Genomic DNA, 24231 nt, shown 5'->3' with positions numbered 1-24231 from the left:
GTGCCAGCTGTGCTGCTCCTCAAAAATCAAGTATATTCTATTGCTGAGACTATACTTGAAGCCTTTCCAAATGAGAACAAAGGACAAACAGCAGCTATAGCCTTTGAGAATCCAAGATCACCTTCACATGAATTTGAGACATTGAACTAAAATTTTTTTGAGAGCATTGGAATGCGCATAAAAGTTTTTAAACAGACATGAATTATACAGTGTCCTAAAAAGTCTTGGTGCAGGTTTAGGATTTTTAAAAAATAGCTTATCATATAATTTTAATAATCATTTGTCAATATTGTATAAAACATTTAGCTTTTAGAAGTAAATTTCTTGAATGTATGCATTTGTAAGTCTGAGAAATTTTTTTTCTTTTAGCTTAAAGCAATAGAAACCTTATTGGGCAGTACAGCCAAAATTGGAGAAGTGATTGTTCTTGGGATGATAATCCAAATGAAAGAGGTAGGTTACACTTAAACTGCTTTACATTCAGCGTTTTGATTTAGGGAAACTTTTTTTTTAAACCTCAGTTGTACAAAACCTTCCTACAAAGTTCATAGTTCCTTCTGTTCTTTCTCTCACATGTCTGCTACTTAACCTTTTCTTCATAAAATTGATTATAAAGTATCCAGAACTAAGATACTGCAGGATCCTAACTGAGCTAATCAATCACTGGTACAGAAGAATAATCTTAAATGTTGTTAGAATTAGCCACTAAATCAATGGGTACTGTGAATCTTAAGGCTTTGAACTGTCTCACTTTTCCTATATTGAGAAGCACGACCAGAATCTTAAGAGACAGAACTAGGACCATAGCACGTCAAGCACAGAAGGAACCTGAGAGACTTGGACCAGTCTTTTCATTTTACGTATAAGGAAAAGGAGGCCCAGCGAGGTTAGATGACATAGCAAAGGCATTAAACCCTCCTCACTAGACATGTAGTGCTGTTGTGTTTCCCCTACATAGTCCACGTGGCCTAAATTATGAAAAGCAAGAACAGCATGTGCTTGAATCAAGGAAACACACAGGAGTCAGCTATAGATGTGCACTCATATGATCTGTTTGGAGAAAGGGCAGTTTGTATAAAACAACATAAAATAAACTCAGATAGAAAAGAATCCCCGTAAGCTGCATTTTGACTTAGAAAAACCACAAACTGACATTTCCCAAATACATTTAATCTGCTTAGGACAGCACTAGGCAGTTTTGCTGGCTGTGAGTTTGACACCTCTGCTATAAAAAAGATAGTATGCTGGACTTCAAGTCAGGAAGACTCCAATTCAGATTCCATTACAGATACTTTGCTAGCTGTATGTAGGTAGGGTCGAGGGTGGAGAAGGTAATGAATTCAGTTTTAGACACACTAAGTTTGATATGCCTACGGAACATGAAATACCCAGTAGCCAGTCGGAAATATGGGACTGGGACTCAGGTAAAAAACTAGGTCTGAATATACAGATCTGAGAGTCATCTTCACATGGGTGATAATTGAACCAATGGGAGCTCTTTATATCCTCAGGGCTTAGCATGCCTGGCACATAGTTATAATAAATGCTTTTTAGCTGATCAAGTGACACAGTGTGGAAAGAGAGGGCCTCTAGGATGCAGTCTTAGGATATATCCACAGTTAGAGAGTGTGATGTGTGAATCATTAACCGCAAAGGAAATGATAGGTCTGCTCGGAAGGACAGGAGGAGAATCAGGAGAGAGTGTTATCAGGAAAGTCCAGAGAAGAGAGAGTATTCGGAATCAGAATCAACTCTGGAATTCTGTGGTCGTTATGGATAACGTACATTTCTAATGGACCCAGTTAGCTTCATTGTATGACTTTTTTTTTTAAGGCAGTTGGGTTTAAGTGACTTGCTCAGGGTCATGTAGCTAGTCAATGTGATATCAAGTGGTCTGAGGCCGGATTTGAACGCAGGTCCTCCTGACTTCAGGGCCAGTGCTCTATCCACTGCGCCACCTAGCTGCCCCCATTGTGTGACTTTCTCTCTCCTCTTTTTTCTCTCTCTGTATGTATACGTATATATGTATACAGGCATACATCAGTATGTATATGTATGTCTCATTCTCTGCCCTGAGTCAGCGCTTTTCTCTGTTGAGAGGTGGGTAGTATGCTTAACTATTCATCCTCTGGAATTGTGTTTGATCATTGTAGATAATGTGCATTTTTAGTGGACCCATTTAGCTTTCTTGGGTCTTTTCCTAGCTCAGCAAGTAGTCAATATTGAAATTAATCCTGGTTTGGATTTTGACAAGACATGAGCAGTGAAAGGACAGAGGACCAAAGGATTTGAGAGTAGAGGACAGAATGGAGTTGAATTTGTTAACCACAGGAGAAGGATCGGGAAAGGAAGAAGGTGAAGTCAGAGCTTGAGTGATGTCCTGAAAGAGTAGGGAGGGGTAGAGGAATTGGACGTTGCAGTATGGATAAAAAATAGGTTGAATATAATAGAACAAAGGAAAGAACTCTGTTTAGAAAAGGAAGTCTGGGTTATTGAGTATATTTTGCTTGCTCTTTTGTTTTATTAATTATAAGGAAAATAATACTACCTTCTATTTATTTAGCCCAGTGTAGTTGCTTCTGGTAGCTAGGTGGCCAGTCCTGGAGTCAGGAAAACTTATCTTCCTGAGTTCAAATTCAGCCTCAGACACTTTCTTAGCTGTGTGACCCTGGGCAAATCACTTAATCCTGTTTGCCTCAGTTTCTCATTTGTAAAATGAGCTGGAGAAGGAAATGGCAGACTGCTCTAATCTCCGTACCAAGAACACTCCAAACGGGGTCACCAAGAGTTGTTCGTGACTGAAACAACCAAACGACGAGAAGTTGCTTCTACGTATATTATCTCATTTGTTGTGTGGTAGAGGTAGGGGTATCTCTTTTATTGTTGTGGAAACTGAGTATCAAATTAAATAAATTTCCCATACTGCCATGTCTAACAAAGTAGCAGATCTGGAATTTTAACTTAGGTGTTTGGACTGCTAGTCCATGCTATTTCCACCATACTACATTATGATAATTGTTACTTTTGATTAGGAAGCAGTTGCTAATTTTTGCATATGCTTTTACTTTTTTCTTTTAATATTTTTAGGGGAAATATTTCTTGGAAGATCCTACAGGAACAGTGCAACTGAATCTTAGTAAAGCCATATCCTTTCTGTATCAAGAAGCAATATTTTTTTTTCCAGAGGAGCTTATTAATGAATTGAGAAAATTAATTACATCTCTTCCACAGAATGACCTGTCTGGATTATCAGTATGAGTTTTGTAGAGAAAAGGAATAAAATCATTTTGTCCACAGATATAGTATTATGTGCTTTATAACCTTATTCTCTACCCACTAAGAAATTTCCCTGGGAGTCCTAACAAGTCACTCTGAAATGAAGATTTCTAGGGATGCTAAAAATTCTCTTTACCATCCTAATAAGGCAAGCCTCCTTGGGATTAATCATGTAGTACAAAACGCATATATACAATTTTGTTTGGCTGTGGTGTAACCACAGTTATAAACGTTAAATGTATCTGAAAGTAGAGTTTGGCTATAGCGTTATGTTGACCATTATTGTATCACCATTAAAGATGCCTTATTAGTTGAGAGAAAACATTGTATAATGGATAGATGATTGCCTTTAAAGCAAGGGTGACCTGGGTTCAATTTTTTTTTCTGATATTTATCTAGTTGTGTGATCATGGGCAAATTACTTTTATCTTACTGCCCAAGACACACTGTAAAATAGATTTCATCTGTATCTCTGAAGGCAGTTTTCCATATCAGGAGTTCCCTGGCAAAATCATAGGTTCTGATCCTCTACCACCATGCCACCCCTGCCAAAGAAAGATTCCATTATTTTCCTGAACTAATGAATACCAGTTTCATAGTGGTTTATATACAGAGTCATGCTTTGTCTTAGCAGAAGGTAAGTTAAAAAATGTGCTTTTTTCTCCTGACCATTCTATGTATTCTAGGTGGATTAAAATAAGAAAGTATTATAAAAGTTTGAATGGGGGGGAAAAGTAACTATCTGGGGAACTTGAATTCATGTAAATAAATAATATTTAAATTTTAATTTCATTTAGGGTCACATCACAAAATATTTGGTAATATTTTATTAGTCTGAATAGGTCTTATTTTCCTTTTTTTTTGATGGGGGGGTGACGCATTTGAGGTTAAGTGACACATCTAGTAAGTGTCAAGTGTCTGAGGCTGAATTTGAACTCGGATCCTCCTGACTCCGGGACCAATACTTTATATGCTGTGCCACCTAGCTACCCCTTTCCTCCAAAATTTAACTCATACAAACCTGAATAGGTGTCTGTAATATGCCATTAATAAGCAGACGACAGTGACAGTATAGCTTTTGTGGGGTGTGGGGCTGTGATGCTCTACTTTTCAGAGGAACTTGGGAGCAGCCATGGGAGCTCCTTACCCCTTCTGCTACTGATTCAGTGGATATGTTGTATAATATTTTCAGAAACTACTTATATTGCACAAACACTCTATTAGGTTCAGCCCAACACCAGAATAAAGCTGTGAGGGAATCTCTTCTCATATAGGCTAGCTTCACCTCTTTCAGTATTAAACCGTGAAATTATTGTTAATGGCCATGTAATTTATTATCAATGCAGATAAACATTCAAACACCAACCCAGTCTTTCTGAGTGTTGTTTCTAAAGAAAGGGGTTAAGTTTTAAAATTTGGAAAGAGTAAGGATTGACTGGATTTCATTCTCTACCATGTTCCAGTTTTTTCTCTTGTAAATATGTAGTGTGCCCTGAGAAGTCAGATCTAATGTGACTTCTGATTGCTACCTTATTTTTTGATCTTTGCCAGCTCCCAAGGGCAGGCATGCCCCTGGGTGAAGTTCCAGTAAACTGCTCCTATCTCTAACCTCTGTCAGCTGGGTGGAATTTACCCAGCAAAACTCAGCATAATCCTTTGAGGGGAAAATGGGTCTTTAATAGAATGTAGGGCTTCCAAGCACACTTGATAAAAAATAGAATAGAATCTTTGAAGGATTCAAAAGAAGCATAAAAGGTAGATATGTTTGAGCAACTGAAAGGAGTATATATTCCGAGGATGAAGTTTTTACATTCTAATAAGGGACAAAGAAACAATTGTCACTTAGAACCCTAATGTCATCGGTTGTCAGAGGGAAATAGAATGGAGTACATGTTTCTCAGTTGTGCGTGACACCTTTAAAAAAATTGGCAGAGGGGCAGCTCAGTGGTGCAGTAGATAGAGCACCAGCCCTCCTAGAGTCAGGAGGAACTGAGTTCAAATGTGACCTCAGACATATAACACTCACTAGCTATGTGACTCTGGGCAAGTCACTTAACCCCCATTGCCTAGTAAAAAAAACCCAAAAACAACAACAAAAACTGACCGAATGAAGAAAAGCAATAATATTAAATGCCTCCTTTATTTACCACAGTACAATAAAAAAAAATATTCAGTAAGGAGCCATTGAAGAAAGGATTAAAAGTTATTCTGCAAGAGGCAGCAAGGTGGCGCAGTGGATAGAGCACAAGCCCTGAAGTCAGGAGGACCTGAGTTCAAATCCTGCCTCAGACCAAACACTTGACACTTACTAGCTGTGTGACCCTGGGCAAGTCACTTAACCCCAAATGCCTTTAAAAAAAAAGATTCTGCAGACAAAGAAGAGATTAATAAAATTGGGGGGGGAACCCATTGAATTAATAAATTAAACTTTTTTTGGAAATGAAATAGATAAACCATTAGTTAATTTCATTTTTAAAAACAAAAAGAATTGCCGATATCAAAAATGAAAAATTCACAACAAATGGAGAAAGAATAAAATAAGTGATTAAAAACTTTTCCCCAACTCTGTGCCAATAAAACTATCAGCTTAAGGTAAATGGGTGAATCATTGCAAAAATCCAAAATTAACCAGATTATCAGAATAAGAAAGAGAGAATTTAAATAATAGTTTAAGGAAAAGAAGTTGTACAAGATGTATATGCGTACTCAAAGAGGAAAACCCTAGGACTAGATAATATTTAGAAGCAAATTCTACCAAAATCAAAGAAATTAATTCCCTAATGGATTGAGTGCTAGATGTGCAGTCAGGAAGATCTAAGTTCAGTTCCATTTCTGATCAGCTACATGGCCATGGGCAAGTCATTTGATTTATCAGTCTCAGTTAATCTCTTGAAGAATTACTGTCGTATACTGCTTTGGTGGAGGATGTTCCCAAATCAGTGAATTGACAGACACTTGATGTGTTAACATTTTAGCCCACTCTCTTCCTTCTGGTACATTCAAGGCCCACTTCATTGCCCATCTGCAGTTCCCATTCATTTATATGCATTTGTATTAGCTCTGTAAACTCTGTTCCATTGTCTAGACAGTAGGCATTTAAATGCAGACTATATACAAGTCAATGTGCCAGGCATCAGAGGCAAAAAACAAAAGAAAGATAATCCTGACTAAGCCCTGAAGAACTTTAGATTTGACTGGGAGTTAGAGGCAGGAGGAGGAAACCAGGGTAACACAGATAAGGCAGTGCAGAATGATTTCAGGAGGGAGAGAATACCAATAAATAGATCAGAAAAGGCTTCTGAGTCATGAAACCGTTTCAGTGAAATGTAAGGAAATATAAGATTCTTTAGGCAGGGAGTTACACTGTGCTGTGGGAAGGTTATTTTGGCAGCTGTATGGAGAATGGATGAGAATGAAAGTAGAAAGTCAAACTAGGAAGCAGTTGCCTTGGTTCATATGAGACGTGATGATGATGAGGGTTGAGAGGTTGGGACCCCTCAAAAAAACCAAAGTACAAAACGGGTTGTCTGGAATGAATTCACAAACTCAAAGCAATCTTAAGCCAAGGTGGCAGAGTTTATTGTTACGCTTTTCAGCAGGCAAGGATTCTTAAAGGAACCTGCAACCTTAGAGAGGTACAGGTAAAGTTTATATAGGATAAAATGCAATAAAACATGTGTCAAATATGCTAACTAGGTGATTCAGGGCAGGATTAGGGAGTGGTTAAGGAGTGGTCAGTTCTCAATTGAAACTCAAGATAAGAAAAATCCCATTATTCAAGAGAGTATCTGGTCCCAGACATCCTGGGATAACAAACAGGAAGAATACTGATCCGCTCTATCTGGTCCTGGAATTTGCTTGACACAGGAAGGGTTGTTTTTAGTTCACTCAGAGAGAATAAGATTAATTTAGGTTTTTGGCCCTTACCGGGGCTCAGTTGATCTTAAATGATTATCAAGGGACAGTGTTTCTGAGGCTAGGGAGAAATTGGGGTCTGAGTACAAGCACCCAAACATAAGCACCCAAGCACCCCAACAATGAGGACCTGAACATTCTAGAATGGTGGCCTGATGCAGAATTTGTGAGAGACATGTTGTAGAGGTAAAATTGACAATACTTTGGCAGTTGATTTGTTATGAGTAGTGAAGGAGAGAAAAGAGTTGAAGATGACTTTTTTTTAAGATTGTTATTCTAGGTGACTAGAAGGACGTTGGTACCCTCTAAAGAAATAGATTTCGAAGAGATGAGCTTAGGGTGAAGAGGACAAGTTCTGTTTTGAACATATTGTATTTGAAATGTCATTGAGACATGCAGGTGTAATTCAGATAGTTGTGGGACTAGAGCTCAATAGAGATATTAGGGCTGGATGTATAGATTTGGGGATCATCTGCATAAAAATGATCATCGAACTGATGGGAACCTATGAGATCATGGAGAAAAATGAAGAGAGGGAAGAGAAGGCCCGAACATTTTGATGCCTTTGCAGTGGCCATTCTTCTTGTCTGGAAGACACTCGTTCCTCACCTCCACCTCACAGAATTCCTGACTTCCTTCAAGATACGGTTTAAGCACCACCCTCTACTTTCCTCCTGGCTTCCTTGGTCTTCCCAATTGCAAGTGCCTTCCCTAACTATCCTGCATTTGATTCCCATTTATTTATTAATTTAATTTTATGTTGATTATGTGTGTACATATGTGTGTATCTTTATACATGTACATATATGTATATAACCTCCCAATAGGATACAAACTCTTTGGGAAATTATTTCATTTTTTTCTTTGTGCCTCACACAGAGTAGGTTCTCAGTAAATGTTTATTGATTGATTGATTGACTGAGCAAAGGAGACTAAGTAGGAACTGTCAGATGAATTGTAGGAGAACCAGGAAAAATCATTGTCCCAAAAGCCAGGAGAAGAGTACCCAAGAGGATGGGGTGGTCAGCAGTGACAAAAGAAGGAGATAGGTTAAGAAGATAGGTCAAGAAGGTTGAGAACTGAGAAATAAACTATCAAATTTAGCATTTGATTCTCAGTAATCTCTGATACAGCAATTTCAAATGAGGCATGGGATGCAAAAGCAGATTCCAAGGGATTTAAAAGTGAGTAGGAGTTGAGAAAGTAGAGGCAGTGAGTGCAGATAGGTTTTTTTAGAAGTGTGTCTATGAAAAGGAAAGTAGATATAAGATAACAATTTGAAGGGATAGCAGGATCAAATGGAGTTTTTCTTTCCCCCTTTAAAAATGTTTTATTGATGTCTTTTCTATTTTCATCATATTTCTGGAAGAAAATAATGATATCAGATAGCTAACACTTATATAGCACTTACCATATGCCAGGCACCATACTAAGAAGACTGTTATTAGTTTCATTTTACAGATGAGGACACTGAAGCAGACAGGTTAAGTGACTTACCCAGGGTCGTACAGTTAGTAAGTATTTGAGGCTGGATTTGAATTGAGGTATTTCTGATTCCAGACCCAGCATTCTCTCTACTGTGCCACCCAGCTGCCCAAATCCTACTTTTATGACAAAGAAGTCAAGCCAACAGACCTTTATGTTTGTTGTTCTGACACGTCCTAGGTGTCAGGCACAGTGCTAAGCGCTGGGAATACAAGTACAAGCAGAAAAAATAAAGACCCTTCCCTCTAGGAGCTTACATTTAGTAGGGGAAAACACCTAAAAGGAACCTAAAATGAGAAAGGGAGGGGTACTGAACCAGGCTCATCAGGTTCTGTGGGAGGAGTCCAGAGTGGGGAGTGCAGCATGGAGAGGAAAGAAGACCTGGCTGGCTTGGGTACTTTGGATAAGCATGTAAACCTGCTTTGTGTTATTTAATTTTATTTTTTCCCCCAATTTGAATATAGCTGATTGTGTCTGCTTAATATAACATTTTTCAGGTTGGTTTGAAGATCAGGTTTTTCATGTTAATGCCTTTGGATTTCCTCCCATTGAACCATCCAGCACTACTAGGTAAAAATTTGGTTTTTGACCCATCTGCAACTATGTGGATTTTGTAAATTTAACAGTAGCAAATGTGAGACATAGTGTTATCAGGCATGATATTAGCATTACCTTTGTAATAGGCATGTAAAAGTAGCACCTGAGAAATTTTGGCTTCATACAAAAACCTTTGGACCCAAGGAACACAGGGAGGTATTTCTGCCTTTATCCAGCTGTGTCACATTGGGCAAGTCATTTAATGTCTTGGAGCCTGTTCCTGCATCTTTGGGAGAAGGGAGTTGAACTTAACTTAGATCCCTTTCAGCACTAATTGCTATAAACTTTTCTGGGCCCCAGTTTTGTTATTTGGTAAAGGGACATAAAAATACTTGCCCTGTATACATTAGGGAGTTGTTGAGAGGATCAAATAAGGTGATAAATGTGAATGTAATTTTAAAATATATAAATTGCTATGTAAAGGTGAGGTGGTAGCATTGTTATATTTGCATTTACCTCTGAGGATAGTTGTGTGGATAAAATGAGAAAACAATTACAACGTGCTTTACTGACCTTAAAGTGCTGTTGGAAATGTCTGTTATTGACACCATTGTAATTATTGTTGTAATCATTGCCGTTGTTATTATTTTGGAACAAACCAAAGGGATTAAGATGCCATTGTAAGAATAGTATAGCTCTGAATGCCAAAGCCCTCTTTTTGCTTACAGAAAATCACTCTGTAACCTTTGTAGGAGGTATCTTGCAGGGTTTTAGTGGTTTGAGTAGCTATGGAAACATTTAAAAAGAAAGAGTACTTGCATTAGGGAGAATACTGTATATTCAGGAAACATTTATTAAGCACCTGTCTTAGGCACTAGGGAAAAAGAATGTGACAAGAACAGATAAATAACAAAGTGGAGAATAATGGGACAATGGAGACACTCAGATAAAACAAGCTGTGAAAATTTGAGTTGGCAGAGAATGCTCTCATTTAAGAGTGAAGACTTCCTGGAATAGTTGGTACCTGAGCTGAGAAAACTTTGAGATGAGGAGGGAGTGTATTCCAAAGGTTGGAGACTATATCAATAAACAGATAAGGAACCACTGAAGGAGATTTAGGGAAGAATGGTCAGATAAATAATCAGTAGATAATACTATCAGAGAAGTCATGAAGAGAAAGTGTTGTGGAGGAAGAGGAGGAGAATGTGGGCAACTGTCCTGAATGTGAATAAAGGTGAAGAGGGCTGATGACAAATACTGGAGACTGAAAGGCAGCATCGGGGTGGGGAACCTGTGAGGCCTTCTAGGTCCTTGCGTGCAGCCTTTTGACTGAGTCCAAGTTTTACAGAACAAATCCTTTCATTGAGGGTGTGTGGGACAGAGACCACTACTCAAAATTAAAACAAAGACTTAGATACCTTGAAAGCAGAAAGGAGTTTATTGCTTTCTCATGAGAAAGGGTACCGCCCCTTGTCCCACTAATGGCCATGGCCAGGAGAGTATGAATTGGTTACAGAAAGCAAGGTCTATTTCTACCATAACTCCCTCCCTAACCCCCTTCCCCTTATCCCATTGGCTGGGCTTCAGGGGGCACAATCTATTCACGGAAATCTTCCCCAGCAACAGAGACAAGAAAAGGCGGGAAATTTTGAAATGAGTCAGCAGTTTAGGTTGGGGGTGAGGCTATTCTTTCTGTTACCTGCTTAAAAACAGGGTGGGGGGGTGGGGGAGGTTTTGAAAGCATACTTTTACAAGGTCAGCAATATAAGAACTCTGTTGACCCTTTGAGGAGGCTTCACTTCTGAGAGATCATCTCTCACCCAGAGAGAAAAGATTATAGCCATTTGTGAGACCCCCACAGCCTTTCCCTTCTCTGCACTCCTCCTGCTGCTGATTGGCCAGTCAGTAGGGTGCCCGGTCTATCCTAAAGGATCTGCCTAGGAACGACAGGATTCTGCCTGCTTTGTCCAGATACAGGTTTAACAACAAGCCAGGGCCAGCTTGCAACAAGCAGATGGTCGTGTTGCTTTCAAGTTGTTTGTTCCCCCTGTGCCTTAACCCTTGAGTGGACTTCACCCATCCCCCACAAGGGGATTTGTTATGTGAAGTTTAGATGCAGTCAAAGGGCCGCACCTGAGCATCCAGAGGCCCACATGCGGCCCTCCAGGCCACAAGTTTCCCACCCCTGGTAGTTGGAAAAAATCATCAGGAGCCTTGAGTTTGTAGCCTGCTTCAGATATCTACTATCTCTGTGACTCTGGGTGAGTCACCTTCCACATACTTTCCTCTTCTGCAGAATGGGAGGATTATTGTGAGGAAAGTGCTTTGTAATTTTTGTTATATATTATGTAATTATATTAATGTAATTACATTATATAGTATGTGAGCTATAAATGATAATGATTTTTAAGAAGAAGCTATCAGATTTAGCAATTAAAAGATCTCTGGCCACCTTTGAGAACCAGGTTTCATTAGAATGGTTGAGACAGAAGCTATATTGCAAAAGGTTGAAGAGTAAATAAGCAGGGAAAGAGTGGAGGCAGTGCATGTGTTCTCCTCTTAATCATGAAAAGGAGAAAAATAACTTAAGGGAATAGCAGGGTCAGAGGATATTTAAAATAGAAGAGAAAGTTGATCGTGTTTGTAGGCATCAGGAAAGAAACCGAGAGAAAATGAGAAACTGAATATGTAAGAAAGGAAGTATGAGATTAATGAGTCAGGCTGCTAAATAAGTTGTTGGAATCAGGGGCCCAAGTAGAGGGGTGGCCTTGGTAAGGAGAAGAAGGGTTGCCTTATCCTGAGACAGGAGGAGAGGAGAGAGGATAACATAGAGAAGTTTTGCAGTACAGAATAGAGTAAGAGACAAAACTCCTGGCTGTCACTTTCACATAATACTCTTGTTCTGTTTTATCCATCAGCCTAGTGGATGTTGTACAGTTATATCTATTCACTGCTTTCCTTCTGTAATTTCAAAATTATTTCATTCCTTTTAAAGCTAGTAAAGACTAACAACAAAGTAAAAGCTGCATAGAAAAGCAAAAAATAGTCCTGGAGTTTGTTTAAAATTGACACCATTATAGAAGGGCAAAAAGCGTACTTTTGATGTTCAGATGGTTTTGCTAACCATTCATTACTTCCACATTCTTCCTTCTTCCCTTTCTGCACCTTTAATTGTACAGGTTATAGATTAGTTTGTTCAATTTTGAATTGCTACAGATTATATATTTTCTTGAAATATATTACTGGAAAAACCCTCAATGAGAACAGGGCTGCAGTATAAAATGAGGGGGTAAATTACTCAGATCTAGAGTGTAGTAGGGAAGAAAAAGAAAATGATGCTCTTTCTATTAAAATAGGGCATACTATGGAAATGTAAATTTTTTTGGCGGACCAACTTCTACATCTGTAAAAGCTTCTGCAAAACTAAAACAGCTGGAAGAAGAAAATGAAGATACCATGTTTGTATTGGTGTCTGATGTTTGGTTGGACCAAGTAGAAGTATTAGAAAAGCTTCACATTATGTTTTCTGGTATGTATTTTTTTCATTGTTTTGAATTCATGAATCCTTATCTTGATATTTCATATCTTAAGTCTAAACCCTCAGAAACTACAACCTTTGAGCATTTAGTTTTTGTAGTGATTTAACAATAAAACATTTTTAAAAGATTTTTTTTGAGGCTAATAAATGAGAATAGAAATTTCTACTAAAGTTGTACAGCTGTGCTTCATCATAGTGTGGAGGTGATGTGGGTTTGTACAGCAGAGGACAAGCAGGTTCTGTCAGGCTGGAAAGTGACAGCTTGGTGATGTATATCACTTCTCTAAAACTAGCCTTCCTAGGGTCAGAGGGATTCAATAGCCTCAAGTTGGCCACCAGGTGGAGATTTTTATTAGCTTTAGCAGATCATGAAGACCATTTACAAAGTACATAAAGGGGTCAATAGGTGTTGATGTCTACTGGCATTGTTGTAACGATGGATCATTGTATTGAAGTACTAACATTTTCTTTTTCCAGCTTTTAACAAAGTATAAGTTAATGTCCTTAGAAATAACAGTTTAGATAATTTTTTCATATTTCAATTTATCAATTTCATTAGACTTTGAAAAATATCCTTACCTAATGTCATAAGTAGCCTTATGCTAATTTGTTTGCATTAAAAAGTAATCTTTATTTGTTCTTATACTCCTTAGGCTATTCTTCTGTACCTCCAACATGTTTCATCTTCTGTGGAAATTTTTCATCTGCACCATATGGAAAAAATCATGTTCAGTCATTGAAAGGTATTGAAAAAAAAGTTTTTTAAGACAAGACACAAATAAGAAATAGTTGAATGTTTAAAAACTAAATTGGCATAAAAATGTGGTAACTAGTCCCTGACTTCCAGCCCTCCTTACATAGTATAATGGAAAGAGCCCAAGATTTGAAGTCGAAGGTCTTAGTTCCAAACCCTGGTCCTGCTACTTACCATCTTTTTTACCTTGTGCATAAAGCAGTCAACAAGCATTAGGCACCTACTATGTGCCAGAAAATGTTGACAGCCGGGGGTGACAACTACATAAGGAGACAGTCCTTTCCCTTAAGGAGCTTACATTTTAGGGGCACCTAGGTGGCACAATGGATAGAGCACCAGCCCTTGATTTAGGAGGGCCTGAGTTCAAATCCAGCCTCAGACATATAACACTAGCTGTGTGGCTCTGGGCAATGCCTCACCAAAAAAAGGGGGGGGTGTTTACATTTTACTGTCTCCCTTGGCCCAGGTTTCCTTACCTGCACAATGAGGGGAATAGAATAGCTGATAATCAAGGTCCCTTTCAACTCTGTAACTATGCTCTTATGAACCTAAGGATGGCTGGTGGCTATAGAAATTCTCCATTTCCCACAGCAGTGCCTGATATGTCCCTCTCTCTCCCCTTCACATAGCTATCTAGTATTTCCCATATAGTTTGTGGTATCAGGACTGGGGGAAGAAGAAGTTCTGCTAACACTACTCTTCTTCATCACCATTCTTAGCCCCTTTTCTTTCCCTCTGGGGGCCATCTCCAATCCTCCTGATCTATTTCTTGCCACTGGACCCAGAGGGCTCTGGGGGAAAGAGTGAGGTTGGTGACTTTGCACAGCCCTACTTCACTTAAATCCACTTCACTTGCAAGTCATGTCATCACCTTCCTGATGGTACTGGTTCTCTTTGAAAACAAAGGGCAAACAATGAAGGAATGATCTTTCCCTCTAACTCAGTGGTTTCTATGAAGTGGGAGCCATGACCTAAAGGCAAGGGGAACCATAACCTTACACAACCACACTATGAAGGTACCCAGAGCAGCAGCTACGAAGATACCATCTGGAAACCTTTGTTGTCATCTCCCTGTGTCCCCCCACCCCTTCCTGTTCCCTGAGCCCCAGATCATCTTGTGGCTGTGACAGGCACCTTCATGCTCTGTGTTCAGGGCAGAGGCCAGTCAATTAGAGGTCCATTCAACTCCCCTTTTTGATTTGCATGTTACAGAGTCTCACAGAATGAGTAGGTATGGATGGTTTGTAGCTTATCACAGACTTATTGCATTATCTTTTCCCCCAAGCTCACCTTTCTGAATTTCCTTATAATTATCATGGCACCATTCAAGTTTGCAACTGCACTGTCACCTTCACTTCCTTATTCTCAGTCTTCCTGTATGTCCAGTCAGTTGCCAAATCCTGGCCTTTTTATCTCTACAGCACTACTTGCATACATTCCCTTTGATCTACTTATGTTACCTGTATCAGGCCAGCATTAACTCTGACCTGGACTATTACAATAACCTCTTCTTTGATCCCCTTGCTTCTAGTCTTTTACCTCCAAGCCTGTTCTCCACAGAGCTGCCAGAGTCGTTTTCCTAAAGGGTAGAATTGATCATTTCACCCCCTTACTCAGTAAACATCAGTGGCTCCTTACTGACTCTAAGACAAAATGTTATTTCATCTTTACTTCATCCTTTAATTTCTTTTTGTCGTATGTACAGTTTACAAAGTACAATGAATATTAGCATAATGCTAGATGTGACTTAAAAATAAATAAATATACACATTGTAAGTATGCGCTCATGCTTACTTTACTGATGGAATACAAAATCAAAAGTTTGGATGCCCTGAGCAGTTAGGTGATACGGCGGATTGAGTGTTAGACTTGGAATCAGGAAGACCCAAATTCAAGTCCTGACTCATAGACTTAAAAATCTGTTTGATCTTGGGCAGTAACCTCTTTAGGCCTCAGTTTTCTAATGTGAATGATCAAATGAGATAACTTGTAAAGTGCTCTGCAAATCTTAATGCACCATAAAAATGCTAATTATTATCATCCTCATTATAGCACTTTAACCACCATTAACACATACATAGGACTTTAACTTAGCCCCTGTATTTTATTCCTTATCTCTTTTGTCCTTGTTAACATACCTAAAACCGCTTAAAAAGTGTTACCCTGGTTTTTGCTTTAGAGACAGGAGCTTGAATGTGATAATCCATAGACCAGAGAAGAAAAGAAATCCTAATCTGAAGCAGCGGTTGTGCCAGAGTAAAGGGATGTGATCTACCCAGTGAGCTGCCAAAAAGGAGATTTACTTTGGTAGTACCTTAGCTCATCGGCCTTTATCTTTGCTTTTGGCTTTATCCAGCCTGCTTGGAGCCAGGGCAATCATTCAGTCCCTGAGGCAAGAGTTGGAGTCCTTATTTTCCTATATTAAGGGAAAATATGATCTTGGTCTCTCATGTTGGAATTTTGAACATGGGAACTTTTCCATAGAAAAAAGTTATTGCAGATAATGGTTAGGTTCACTGTCATTATTAGGAAAGTCCACACAAGCTCAGTTATGAGTTAAACAGGTTTTTGTGAACTAGTTTGAGCAACTAACCATCAGTTGTATAACTTGGGAAAATACATTCCAGATTCCAAATAGTTAACTGACAGATTAAAGCCATTTTTATGTTGAATTTTAGTTGTAAATTACTATAATTCAGTCATTAATTTAAAAGCTTCAGGCCATTACAGTGTTTTGATTTGATTTCATTTGATATCCAGAAGCATACAAAATCGATTTTAATATCCTTTTAAAATTTTAGATTCCCTGAAGGCTCTTGCAGACATAATATGTGAATACCCCAATATTCACCAAAGGTAATGACATACTCTTCCATGCTCTACATTTCTGTAGTCTTTCTTCTTTTTCAAAAAAACGGAATTCTGTTAGTGACTATTTTAAAAACGAATGAAAGTACATTAAGAAAAAAGAAATGGTATGTACAGACACAGAAGGCAATGTGTTAATATGATGACTTTTATTATCTTTATGATTGCCCATTCAAAAGCACATAAACTTTTAATGCATGTGATATACATTTTTATAGAGCTGTTACTATATAACCAATAAGTACAATTTTGCTTTTTTTTACCTTGTCACTATTTCATGTAGACTTTTACCTTATTTCTGAATAATGCTATAATTTGGTTTTTTGTCATTTTTAAGGTGATATGTCTATTAAATTGATGCACCATGGTCCTTCTATCCATTCTCCAGTAACTGAACATAAGTTGTTTCTGATTTTTATTACTGTACATGTAGCTCAGCCTTAACATCTTTGTACAAATAGCTCTTTTTTCTTTGTAATTCTTTCCTTGGTTTAACATGTCAAAAGATATCACCAGTTTTACATCATTAATTTGTATTGCCTGCAGCTATGTATCAATGTAACTGTTTCCCCACAATCTAGTTAGTGCTAGATTTTATAAATTTAAAATATTTTTGCCACTTTATGGAGTTGTTTTAAAATGCCTTTCCTTAATTAATAATGATTTGGGATATGAAATATTATTTAATATTTGTGTTTCCTTTTTTATTTATATTCTTTGGATATTAGAAATGGACCAATATTTTATAAGCTCTCTATAACTTTTTGAAGTCAAGCTTTTAACTGACCGTCATCCTTTTGTATGAATTTGTTTTATTTTTACATAGTTGAACCCATGAAGAACTTCTCCTTTCTTCAATTGGGAAAATATATTATTTCATTTTCTTACATTTTCTGGTTTCAGGATTATTGAGGTTTTTCCCTTTTTAGGGATGGGGTGGAGACCAGACCTGTGATTTCACTAGCACAGGGAAATCTACTGGTATGGTTAAGTATCTTCTCTGCAATTTATAATCTGAGAAGGTAGAAAGGAAGGAACAAGTATTTATTAAGTGCCTACTATGTGCCAGGCAGTGTGTCTCTTTATAAATATCTCCTTTGATTGTCATAACAACCCTATTAGGTGAATACACTGAGCTTGCCAAAGGTCACACAAAGGCCAGATTTGAATTCAGGTTTTCCTGATTTCAAGGGCAGGGCTCTGTCCACTGCACAGGCTGCTCTGTTAGAACTGCTGAGAGCAATGAGTGTTTAAGTGGCTAGTCCACATTCACACAGTCAGTGTATGTTAGAAATGAGCCTTAAATTGAGGTCATCTTGCTTTAAGGGCCATGCTGCCTTTCCACTTTTCAAAAATTATAAACTAGAAAATCATCAACAAACACGAACGTTTCCAAACACAAGGAAAGGCCTGAAAGTGGGAATTATACATGCAATTGCAAATCTACGTATCTGTATGTTCCTTTTACCATACAATAAATTTAAATAGTAGTACCAACATTGCTGTGCTTGTCTGTGTTCCCCTCCTAAACTCTCTCTAGTCTCCTGTTTTTTAATGTTTATTAACATGCTTTTCTTTCCTTTCTTTGATTTTCTTTAATCACTATTGTTGTTTCCCTCTTCCCACTGCCTAGAAATCTCTCTCCTTTACCCTCTGACAAATAAAAACCTTCCCTTCTAACAAAAGTATAGTTATTGTATGTTAATGGTGTGTCAGGAAATGTATTTCTCATTTTGAACCTATAGTCCAATATCTATAAATTGATCTCCACATATTAAAGGAAATTTGTTTTCTGTCATTACTTTGTGACAAAAGCACACTTAGCAGTACTTGTAAAAATCATTCCTGACACAAAGTAGTTTAATTGCTTATTTTTATATCATTAATACTGTTAAGTAATTGTAAAAATAACAAATGATGTATTATATTTACAGCAGTCGTTTTGTGTTTGTACCTGGGCCAGAGGATCCTGGGCCTGGTTCTATTTTACCAAGGTAAGTTAGAGCTATACTTTTGACAACTTTAAAGGAAATTTGAGGAACTTTTAACAAGTAATCTGTGCTGTGCAAATTATTTTTGCAGACCACCACTTGCTGAAAGCATCACTAATGACTTTAGGCAACGGGTGCCATTTTCAGTTTTCACTACCAATCCCTGCAGGTAAATTTTACTATTGTGTATTTTGTAGTAATGGTTGTTTTTCTTTTGTTGAAATACATGACCTTATTAAAATGTTTTCTATATATTCATTGATTTTATGTAGATGAATCAAAATTATTCATAAATGAAAAATATACTAATAGAATTCAAAGCAGTGTTGGGAGGCAGTAAAGTACAGTGGAAAGAGCAGGACTTGGAGTTAAAGGACCTGGATTTAAATTACAGCTTGGACACTTACTGTGTGTGTAACTTTGGATAAGTCACTTGTAATCTTTGTAGCCTGTTTCTTCAATTATATGATGTAGGGACTGAATTTGTCCATTTCTGAGGTAATTCTAGCTCTGAAACTGTCCTAGTGATAAGCAGTATTTCATATGGGATTAAAACTATTGAAAATGCATGATATTATTGTCCATGAACACACAAATTGTCCTTATAAGCCCCCTTTAAGAAAACTTATCAAGGAAGAATGGAAGCATTACAAAACATTTGCTGTCCGTGTCACTGATTATAATTGTGGTTTGTAGTATGATTTTCTGCAAGACTGATGGGAGAGGTGGCTTGCTGTTGCAAAACGAAATTTTCTTTGAATTAAAAAAAGTCAGAGAAAGATAGCATGACATAATGGATTTGTAGCCAGGATGACCTGGGTTCAACCCCCTCCTTTTGACTCGTTCTTGCAGACTTTCAAAGACCATAACAATGTGGAGGTGATGACCTGCAGTTGTAGAAAGTTTTTCTTCACTTGGAAGTTCCCTAAACCAAAATAATTATTAAAAATCTCTTAAGTATTCAAAATTCAACCCACATTTTCATCCTAGAATTCAGTATTGTACACAAGAAATCATCATCTTTCGTGAAGACTTGGTGAATAAAATGTGTAGAAATTGTGTCCGTTTTCCTAGCAGCAATCTGGATATTCCTCATCATGTAAGTTAACACATTCTTTCTTAATTGTGTTATCATATTGAATTAAATAAAAATTATTTGTACCACAGTCTTATATATAATATTTATCCTTTTTTATTTTAATGCTTCTTTGTCACAGATTAAACCATGGGTTCCTTAGGACTGCTTTAAAGAATTGTATTTTTGGGGGCAGCTAGGTGGTGCAGTGGATAGAGCAGCAGTCTTGCAGTCAGGAGGACCTGAGTTCAAATGCAACCTCAGACCAGACGTTTGTCATGCTACTAGCTGTGTGACCCTGGGCAAGTCACTTAACCCCAATTGCCTACAAAACAAAAAAACAAAAAGAATTGTATTTTTTATTGCTAAATCTTCAGTGTAAAATGAGAAATTTAAGCATATTCATATTTAAAGCTACTAGTGTATTTTCAGTTTTTAGGCCATTGTGGTTTGTTTAGAGGATTGTGCACTACCTACCAGACACAAGGAGTTTGTGTCTGAGTATCTATGTGTCTCCTCAGCACTGTTTTGATAACATTGCTTCCTTTATTCTTTATATTACTTCTTACCTGCCTTGAAATAACTTGACTAGATCAGATTTTTCAAGCAAAACACTGAGGTTCTTTTTTTCTTACATTATACTTTTTTCTCTTTCTTTTGTAGTTTGTAAAGACTCTCCTGTCACAAGGACATCTGACTCCTTTACCACTTTACGTCTGTCCAGTGTATTGGGCCTATGATCACACTTTGAGAGTGTATCCTGTTCCTGATCTACTTGTTATTGCAGACAAATATGATCCTTTTACCATTATCAATACAGACTGTCTTTGCATAAACCCTGTAAGAATTCATGGAACATTACATTATTTGCTACTTTAAAAGTTAAAATTTGATGCAGTCTCACTTCAGAATGTGTAGGAATATGATAACAGCAACAGAACTGGGTTGTTTTGTTATAACATAGAAAGAAAGCTGTTAAGTTTATTGTCTTTCAGATGTGGCTATTAAACAATGATATCCACCCCCACATTTTTTACAAACATAGCAGAACTTTTACATGAAAGTGAATGTTGTCCCAACATACACAAATCTGTCTCTCCAACCACTGCTATGACTTAGTATTGACTGAAAACATTTTTTAAAACCTTTTTATTTGGAAATGTCTGCAGGATTTTTAGCCCTTTATTTTCAAAACTTGAAGAGTACATTTAATTTTTTTTTAATTGCCAAAAATCATCTTGAAATAAGTTGGGTAAATAACATCTGGAAAATGCAGTGTGAGCCAATCACAGGGCAACACATTGGACTAATTTTCCTCTATAGCACAGAATCTCACAAATGCTTCAGATTTTCTACATAATAAAATTGGTTAACTCTGACTTCAGGGGATGACTATCAAATAAGCATTGTCCTTAATGTCAAAGAAATAAGTCAGCAAAGTCATTTGTGATGACATGTGTACTTCTCTAATCTCTGGAATGTTGTCATTTTTCTATTATAGACTTTGACCTTTTATTTCCAGGTCATATGACCAAAAAAAATCATAAATTCTTTTCAAATTTTTTTTGTTTCCTTGAAAGAGAATTATAAATGATTGTCTTTTTTTTTTTTTGCTTGCTTATCCCCTAAGTAAGTAGCACTTTTCGGAAAACTTTCCTTGAATTCAGATTTTCTCTCAGAATGAATATTTCTAAATATATACTTTTTTTAAAGTAATATCTGTGCTTTTTTGTTGTCTTATTAGAATGTAAACTACTTAAAGAGAGACTTCCTTGCTTACTTGTATTTTATCTCAAAGGTTAAGAACAGTGCCTGGCTATTATATTTATGTAAGCACTTAACAAATTTTGTATCTGCTATCTGCTATCTTCACAGTTAATTCTTCTTAAATGAATCAAATTTTTTACCTTTTCCACATTTTTATTATACTATGGGAAAAAATCCCCATCATTCATCATAAAGAAACAATGTCTCTTCCTTTTAGAGCTCTTGTGCCAGCCAAACTTTTGCTGTTCATTTCGTTTAAAATACCAAGTGTCTCACTTGCAGATTTAATTTCACATAAAATCTGATTTTTCCTCTAATAATGGCCAGTTATATTTATGTTGACATGAAAGAGTATGGATTTTTCTTCACAATGACTACTAGCACAAGCTTAACTACTTGACCTTAAAAGTACTTCTCTTTCAATGTGCAATAAATTAAAAGTAATAATGTTCTCTTAAATTTTTTTAAGGGCTCTTTCCCAAGAAGTGGATTTTCATTCAAGGTTTTCTATCCTTCTAATAAGACAGTAGAAGACAGGTGAGTATACTCACAATTCTGTTAACAGTTGTGTTATACTATCAGCTTTCTTCAGGGTATGTAATAGCCATCATGTTAAAAGGGAAAATCAAATCCCGAATTTCCACTTCTCTGTGTGGTGCTGTGGATGGGCACAAGCCATAGAGTCCAGTGAGGAAAACCCAAAAATTCAGATCCTTTTTCTGGTACTAGCTGTGAACCTTTGGATGATAGCTAACCTCCCAGATAACCCTCCCAGAGCTTTATTTTCCTCACCTGTAAAATGAAGGGGTGCACTCAATGGTCTTTGAGATTCTGTCCAGCTCTAATTTTATGATCCTATGAAATCAACTATCTCTAAGCTTTCTTTAGCTCTAAATTTCACCTTTTCTGATGCTTATTACTAGGTACTCCTTTCCCATTTTTTTGGTTTTCATTAATTCCCTTTATTTTCTTGATGTTTGTCTCTCAACACTTCTAGGTTTAAATACCAACTCAATCTTGTCTGACTTTGTTTCAGTCGTTCTACTCTTCTTTGTAAAATCTACATTTCAGCCAATTTCCCTGCTTACCACCACGTTCCCAGCTCCTTGCATTCACACAAACCACCCTGTATCTAGAATGCACTCACCTCTGCTTCATGGAATCCTCTTCTTCCTGCTGTGGTCTGCTTAAGTATTGTCTCCTGCAAGCAGCTTTTCCATCATTTTTCTTCTTCCCTTTTCTCTTTGGTTTATATTATACTTATTTACATACATATTCATAGCATCATAGGTATAGAGCTGGAAGGGGCCAGAGAAGCTACTGAGGCCAGCCCCCTCGTTTTACAGATAAGGAGACAGGGTTCAAGAGATGAAACTGCTTGTCCAAGGTTCCTCAGGTAGGAAATGGCAGCTACGAAACTTGAATCCAGTTCCTCTGGCTCCAAATTTAGTTGTCTTTGCACTATATCACATCGTTCTGCACTCTCAGAGTGTATAGTGATAGAGGACAGCTCTCAGAATGGGGTTTGTTTTTGGATCATCCATGCATAGTATCTTAGTTCATATATAGTGCCTTATGTACTTAATATTTGTTGAGTCAGTCAACATAGTATTTTTAAAATTCATGACAGAGTTTGTTTTTCCTGCCTTGTTAATGAGTTGGGAAGGGAGAGACAGGATGCAGAACTAAAAATGAAATAAAGTTGAATTTTTAAAAAACAGAAATAGAAGGAAAAAGGTACTTATTAAGTATCTCTTCTGTGCCAGGCATTATGCAAAGCACTAGGCAAAAAAGAAAAAAACGGAGAAAGGCAAAAACAGCCACTTTCTTCAAGAAGCTTATCCTAAGGGGAGAGACGACACATATACACATAGTTTCTTACAAAATATATACGTGGAAGATGCTTGGAAAGGAAGGCACCAGCAGACCAGGAAAGGGCTCCTGGAAGGTGGAGGTTCAGCCTTCTAACCCTCCTCCCACTTACCACTGCCATTTAGAAAACCAGAAAAATGAGCTGAGTCTTAAAGGAAGCCTGGGATTATAAGGATTGGATATTTGGAAGGAAGGAAAACGTTACAGTCAGGATCACACACACAGAGGATACAGTTTTATTTCAGTTAGTAAATATTTAATTTTATTAAATGAAGTGATGTTTTCCTCTATTTTTCAGCAAACTTTAAGACTTCTGGGATTTTCTAAGAAGAAACTAAATTTACTCGGAACTTTGCTTGATTTAAAATGCAATAAAAATTATGTTAACCTTTAAAAGGAAATTTTATAGGAGAAAAGTTTTCAGCATGTTTTAATCCAATAAACATTCATTAAGTGCCTATGTGCCACGCGCTGTGATAAACTCTGGGGACACAAATAAGAAAGACGGTCTTTGCCCTCAAGGAGCTTACAGTCTGATGGAGGAAAACAACACACAAATGGAAGCCGAGGTAATAAGGAAAAGGGAGTACCGTGTTCTATGGAGTTGAAACCAAGTACAGCAACTGATGGGAAATGAAGTTACCTTGAAAATTCTGAGCCCTTTTATCAACAATGACAAAATAAAGCATTTTAATTTTATAGTTAAAATTATTGATGCAATATGTTTTTCATGAAATGTCTGAAATAAGTATACAATGCTACAGTGCTAACAGAAACCAAAATCGACCATATCTGTTATTTTAGTGAGTTGCCTTGTACTTTATATTTAAAAATAAGAAGTTCCTGGTCCAAATTAATGAAACCATTTCTAAGTGGTTTCAATGGCTTTCTTCTCTCCAGACAGTATTCAAAATTATACTTTCCATATATGACCCCATTTAATAGCAAAGAACAATATTACAGAATAAGCCCTTTAAAATAAGTTGTTTTGTTTTGGGTGGTTTTTTTTTGGCAAGGCAATCAGGGTTAGGTCACTTGCCCAGGGTCACACAGCTAGTAAGTGTCAAGTTCTGAGGCCACATTTGAACTCAAGTCGTCCTGATTCCAGGACCAGGATTCTATCCACTGTACAACCTATATGCCCCTGATAAAA

The 24231-nt window shown here is 37.3% G+C and overlaps 1 protein-coding gene across 4 annotated transcripts in view; it reads left to right on the top strand.

Moving 5' to 3' along the window:
• Positions 1 to 23786, top strand: part of POLE2 (DNA polymerase epsilon 2, accessory subunit) — a 49928-nt gene extending 26142 nt beyond the window's left edge. For 3 of the 4 annotated variants that reach the window (XM_078151562.1, XM_021004790.2, XM_078151563.1), the window contains 13 exons: positions 370 to 453; positions 3088 to 3144; positions 3865 to 3913; positions 9174 to 9246; positions 12570 to 12742; positions 13405 to 13494; positions 16307 to 16361; positions 18308 to 18367; positions 18456 to 18533; positions 19355 to 19463; positions 20103 to 20279; positions 21676 to 21743; positions 23377 to 23786. In XM_078151562.1, coding sequence (XP_078007688.1) covers positions 370 to 453; positions 3088 to 3144; positions 3865 to 3913; positions 9174 to 9246; positions 12570 to 12742; positions 13405 to 13494; positions 16307 to 16361; positions 18308 to 18367; positions 18456 to 18533; positions 19355 to 19463; positions 20103 to 20279; positions 21676 to 21743; positions 23377 to 23386 — 1083 coding nt within the window. In that variant the 3' untranslated portion in view covers positions 23387 to 23786. The remainder of the gene's footprint in view (positions 1 to 369; positions 454 to 3087; positions 3145 to 3864; positions 3914 to 9173; positions 9247 to 12569; positions 12743 to 13404; positions 13495 to 16306; positions 16362 to 18307; positions 18368 to 18455; positions 18534 to 19354; positions 19464 to 20102; positions 20280 to 21675; positions 21744 to 23376) is intronic. The other variant, XM_021004791.2, reaches the window with a different exon arrangement.
• Positions 23787 to 24231: the final 445 nt, after the last annotated feature.

Source organism: Phascolarctos cinereus, unplaced genomic scaffold (genome assembly GCF_003287225.1).
Source record: "Phascolarctos cinereus isolate Bilbo 61053 unplaced genomic scaffold, phaCin_HiC Scaffold_3;HRSCAF=262, whole genome shotgun sequence".
NCBI lineage: Eukaryota > Metazoa > Chordata > Mammalia > Diprotodontia > Phascolarctidae > Phascolarctos > Phascolarctos cinereus.
This window is presented reverse-complemented; position numbering and strand designations above follow the sequence as displayed.